The 6,000-nt window shown below is 36.5% G+C and overlaps 1 protein-coding gene across 1 annotated transcript in view; it reads left to right on the top strand.

Annotated features, from left to right (window-relative positions):
* The first annotated feature begins 2,137 nt into the window (after positions 1-2,137).
* LOC134745158 (activating transcription factor of chaperone) overlaps positions 2,138-6,000 on the top strand; it is a 38,278-nt gene continuing 34,415 nt past the window's right edge. Inside the window, exons 1-3 of the mRNA XM_063679139.1 lie at positions 2,138-2,299; positions 4,644-4,773; positions 5,834-5,955. Of these exons, the coding sequence (XP_063535209.1) occupies positions 5,853-5,955 (103 nt within the window). The 5' untranslated portion in view covers positions 2,138-2,299; positions 4,644-4,773; positions 5,834-5,852. The remainder of the gene's footprint in view (positions 2,300-4,643; positions 4,774-5,833; positions 5,956-6,000) is intronic.

Raw genomic sequence — 6,000 nt, 5'->3', positions numbered from 1 at the left:
AAAATACTCCAAACAATGGGTAGGTATCTTGTGCTCCTTATTCAAAGCTTCGTTTTATATAAAACAATATTTCATAAAGTTCATTTACCAATAAAATATGTTATAAATATAAGATATTCTGCTTAATATTCAATTCGTCTGAATATTTAATTATGAATAGTTTAAAATTGTTTTCAAAATAGCCTTAAAGTGGAGCAAAGTACTTAGGACCATTTTACGGTACACTAATAATGGAGCTTTTTAGTTTATTGCTCAAACTGCTCATAGGCTGCATTTTGAGATCTAGGAGGATATAACCAAACGGAGCCGCCACGTCTGTAATTTACTGTACAAAAAAGTCTGCCAATTTTTGCGGGGGAGGGGAACGTCAAATGTATACGTAACGTCAAAATAGCCATGTCAGATAAACGTCAGTTCATACATTTTGTATGACATGACCATTGGCCGACTATTTTCGACAGAGGGGAAAGCCTGTTAATGGCTACTCCGTTTGGTTATATCCTCCTAGTTTGAGATAGAAGCAAGCCACTCAAAGAATATAATACTCACTAGGAAGCCACTCCAAGGTAATAAGCGCCCTCCACACTCGTGTGCGAATCGCGGCGCGAAGCCGCGTACGCGAGTGTGGAGTCGATTTCGCAGATCCGCGAAATCGACTACACTCGCGTTCCCGGCAAAAAGTTTTACTAAAAAGTACGGAACCCTCGGAGCGCGCGTCCGACTCGCACTTGGCCGGTTTTTTTAGATTGATTTGAAAAGGACGACACTACAGTATTGCCACCAAAATTGCCACTTTTTAATTTCTACAATTTCTTGTCAGACTGTAATTTCTTCCCTTAGGAGGTGGACTGTTAAAAAAAAACCGGCCAAGTGCGAGTCGGACTCGCGCACCGAGGGTTCCGTACTTTTTAGTATTTAATAATAAAATAATAAAAGACGTTTATTCAAGAAGTTGTAACATAGGTACATAATAAAAGTACACGATAATGCTTACAAACTAATTGAAAGGGAAGGTGGCTCAGCTGATGTCTGTATGTATTTGTTGTTATAGCGGCAACAGAAATACATCATCTGTGAAAATTTCAACTGTCTAGCTATCACGGTTCATGAGATACAGCCTGGTGACAGACGGACAGCGGAGTCTTAGTAATAGGGTTCCGTTTTTACCCTTGGGTACGGAACCCTAAAAAAGAAAAAATCTATCAATAGTACCAATTTCACGGATCAAGCAATCCGTGTCCGGAACTCCGGACAAAATTAGTGTCAATTGCAACAAAACTGTCTTAGTTAACGTAAAATAAAAACCAAAATATTTTTAAAGAAATGCTGGGAAGCATGTTGCGCTAACCGTTATTAGGCCATTTGAAAAACTGAATTAAGTTTATGAAATGTTCCAATTCTAATTTTAGCCTTTCTAGTCATAATAATAATTATGCTATGAAATATTTAGTAAAATTACAATTTCATAACAGCCTATGGATGGATACAAGAAAATTTATATGATAAATTACAAAGTTAAGTATGATCCTGTTTCAATCAATTCAACCTTGCTGTGGGATTGGGATGCATTATTTCCATCACACTCGCTCAGTAAATGTGGAATTGCACGCAGGCTTTGCGGGAACTATAGAAAAAGCGTTTTCCCTAGGGAGTTATGAAGTTTCTAGTATTATAATATAATTAACAGTTTTTTGTCTTCATACTTCATTTTTGTATCGCAAGTGTAATGAAAAACATTGTTTGTTACTCGGGGCATAGTAATATTGCAAACTCGAGTCTAGAAATCAATACTCGTTAAACTCGTTGGCAATATCTATCTTACGCCCCATGTTGCACAATGTACTACTTATTTATTTCGTAAAATGCGAATGGAAGTAAAGTAGGTGAGTGGGGGTTATCGTAGAGATATTTTTACGCTTCGTTCCATTTCAGATTTTTTAAATCTTAAATTTTGATGTATGAGTTGAACCATTGAAACAGGAATGCTTGGCAATTTAATTCATAACATGAAATTAAATTATTAATTATATTATATCTTCAACCATATAGTAGACATTTCCGACAATCATAATCAAAATTAAACAGAACAGGGCTTGCTTACGTAAAATGGAATCGTAAAACGTCGAAATTGACACTTCTAAGGAAAATGTCATGGCTTCGTTCATTACTCATCAATGGCCCACAGTTAATAAACGTGTATTTTGTTCTTCTCGTACTATTAATTGTGTTCACGATGGGTTTCTAGTTCCCTAAACGTTTGCACACCTCCGTGTGCCTACACACAAGACATCAAAATGCTGTAAGTACAAATTTTTAATATTGTCACCAGTTTTTTATAGATCTAAGTATATGGTAGCGGATTGCATTCCAGCAAAGCTGGCTTTCACTTGTGGCGGGAGACTATACGCCATATCAACAAACATCTCGCTCGTGTACGTCCGTCAACAACGCATCGCAATTTGCCTAAGTTTGCCTGTACATAGTTTACGCATTCAGTTGACGTCACAGTGCAATTCACTTTAATGCGGAAAGAAACACTATATTTGCCGATAGGAGTATTAGCATTAATCTAGTAATAGTTAGAGATAACGTTTATTCATGACACTATTTTCAGCTCATAGGTAATTACAACATTCGATCATATCTTGTTAAGTTCTTAACTTTTTTTTTATATCTAATGTTATTCTCATGTAAAATCAACCCCAGTTCATAAATCCACCTGTACACCTCTGAAAAAAGGACCCTAATTCTGTAAACTTTGTTAACAATGCACATTATTCTCTTGCATACTTCAATGTTAAGTATGTAATGCACCTGTCACCAGTATTGCAATGTGTTGTAAGTGCTCTTAAGCTAAACCAGCATATGTGGCCTGTTGACATATCATGTTTAGCAAGAGCCTAGATTAGAAAGTATTGCTGTTGTGTGCATGTGTAATCAGAACATACATATGTGTTATAAATTTTAAAATATTATATTACTAAAATAAATCATTCCGTACCCAAAGGGTAAAAACGGGACCCTATTACTAAGACTCCGCTGTCCGTCTGTCTGTCTGTCACCAGGCTGTATCTCATCAACCGTGATAGCTAGACAGTTGAAATTTTCATAGATGATGACAAATACTAAAAAGTACGGAACCCTCGGTGCACGAGTCCGACTCGCACTTGGCCGGTTTTTTTATACTGCATAAAATGCTTGCTACAAATAATATTCAGTTTACCAATATAAATCTCATATAATATTTTTGTTCTTTTGGCCCCAGAAATGTGTATTTAAAAATCCTTCAGTCTCTTCCTCATGACCGTGTATCATGAGCACTATCAATTGTAATAGCAGATAAAATGTCTCTAATGGCACTTATTTTCTTAGAACCAGTCTACTTGAAAATATTTATCAGTACGGTTTTTACTCACTATTATTTTTAGTCGCTTTTGGCGACATGTTTCGGATTCTTTGGGAATCCATCCTCAGGCACGAGTGTCCTAATAATAGTGAGTAAAAACCGTACTGATAAATATTTTGAAATATGTCTCACGATAGTTTAAGTGCGATCAGTCTACTTGATTTGAAAAAAACCTTAAAATCATGGAAAATCCCTACTTCAAAAGGAAAAACCGGAACCCTTATAGGATTACTTGTGCATCTGTCTGTCTGTCTGTCACAGCCTATTTGCTCCAAAACTACTAGACCAATTAAGTTCAAATTTGGTATAGTAATAGTAATAATAGGCCTTTTCCACTCAAGCAACATGCAAATAATAAACCAATAATAATTGAAATTTATGTAATTGTAAAAAAAAGAAGCATGAAATAAAGGCTATTACTATTACTACTATTACTATTACTATGATAAAATCATTACCTACATGCCCACAAGCTGTTAACTATTGTCCACAGGAGAGAAAACTTGAGTGCTCGTCAGAACTGTACAGTTTTCTCTCCTGTGGACAATAGTTAACAGCTTGTTAAATGTATGTAGTTAGCCATATCCCAAAGTTAGCCGAGTTTAAAAAACACTGTGTATATAAAGTTTTATTCTAATGTAGAGGCTTACTGTGAGAATCTCAAATATATATATAATTTTTAGGGTTTGTACCGAAAGGGTAAAAACGGGACCCTATTACTAAGACTCACTTCACCGAAGATGTATTTCTGTTGCCGCTATAACAACAAATACTAAAAACAGAATAAAATAAATATTTAAGTGGGGCTCCCATACAACGAATGTGATTTTTTTGCTGTTTTTTGCGTAATAGTACGGAACCCTTCGTGCGCGAGTCCGACTCGCACTTGGCCGGTTTTATAATTTTATGTTAGTTTAGAAATTATTTAAGAAAATAGGCTAAAATGACCATGACATCAAAATTATATCTGAATGTCATTTATGAGTTATCGCGCGTCTCGCTCGCGCTAAAACATGTACGGACAAGTACGAGCGAAAGGCGCGATAACTAAATCACGTCATTTGGATGTCAGTGTATATTCGAATTGGCCTGTTTTTTGTTGAATAGTTTACAGTATAACAAAATTGTGTGTGTATTGAAATAGGATTTCCACATGTTTTTAGACTTCTTGACGTTAACCATAAGGTCGGTAGTCGGTATAGGTTACTATTATAACATCCCAACTTGTATATTTCAGTGCCAAAATGGCGCCCTCACCGGACATATATGTCCTCCAACAACTGTCATCACCAACCTTGGACGCCATCAGCCTCCGATTATCGGACTTACCTGATCATCATCCATCTGCGCTTGTATCTGCATCCTTGGTGAGTCCAACTTTCTTACTATCCTCGTAAGGCCCAATGTGCATTATAATGTACACTTTGTTTCAAATTTGAACCTTAAAAAACTACCTAAAGTAGTATTTCGTTTGTTTTGTAAAACAAACGAAAGTCACCCTAATCTATTATACAGCAAGGTTCAAATTATAAATAGGGAAACTGTGTATGATGGGCCTTACGAGGCTATATTTAAGTTATTTAACCGTTTGAACGCCACGCCTTTGTCGGGATGCACGAAGGTTGGTATTAGGCCTGAGATACACTTGTAAGTTTTACTTACTTAAGTAGGGACAAAGCTATTTGTTAGAATGAGATAATAATATTCATGTCTCATTCTGTAGTAAAGCTGTGTCCCTACTTACGTAAGTAAAACTTACAAGTGTATCTTGGGCCTTAGGCTGAAGCCGCGCGCGGCAGTTGACGTCTTCGGAGGTCAAAGGGATAAAGACAATAGGGGATATTACTGCAATGTTCTGCCACCAGAGTGCAGCGCTAGCCTTTTTAGTAAACCATAGAGTAACTTATACATACTGTGCCTTTAGCTTTTTTTTGACAAATTTTCAGAGACAATAAAATATGACATTGATGCATCAAGGCGGTTTGTTTACAGAGGATCCGAATCCGAAATTTCGATATCTGCCTCTTTATCGCTCGAATATACAAGAGTGACAGAGATGTTAGATAACGAAATTTCTATATTTGTGATTTTAACCGGACCCGGTAGCTCCTAAAAAGTGCCGGATCCAACCGGATTACCGGATCTGCTGGACCGGATTGCAATCCCTAGATGATGTTGACCATGACTTCAAAGTAAAAGGGCAAATTAATCTAAAGACATACTGAATCATGATTCATGAAACAATGAATGAAATATGTAACCCAATAAAGTTTTTTTTGTTTCTTACAATTATTTTGATATGTATGAAGTATTGTCAAATGCGTAACACAATGCCTACATTGTCCAATCATTCCGAACAAAATTATATTCTAGTATAATTAATATAATTATACTACTACTAATTTGAATGTCTGTTAAAATTTTCAGAGCAAACAAACCGTCAAGAATGAGTGCGAGCGTATGGGACTGGTCGCTGGCTTCGGCCGACGGCCTGCTTACGAATGAAGAGTGCTCCTTGCTGCTCGATACCGACCTCCTTAACAACGATGGTGTGTACTTTTATTTCTTATATTACTCTTTTTCTTAGGGCAGCA

Source organism: Cydia strobilella, chromosome 11 (assembly GCF_947568885.1).
Source record: "Cydia strobilella chromosome 11, ilCydStro3.1, whole genome shotgun sequence".
NCBI lineage: Eukaryota > Metazoa > Arthropoda > Insecta > Lepidoptera > Tortricidae > Cydia > Cydia strobilella.
Note: the sequence above shows the minus strand (reverse complement) of the source record. Positions and strands in the feature narration are given on the sequence as shown.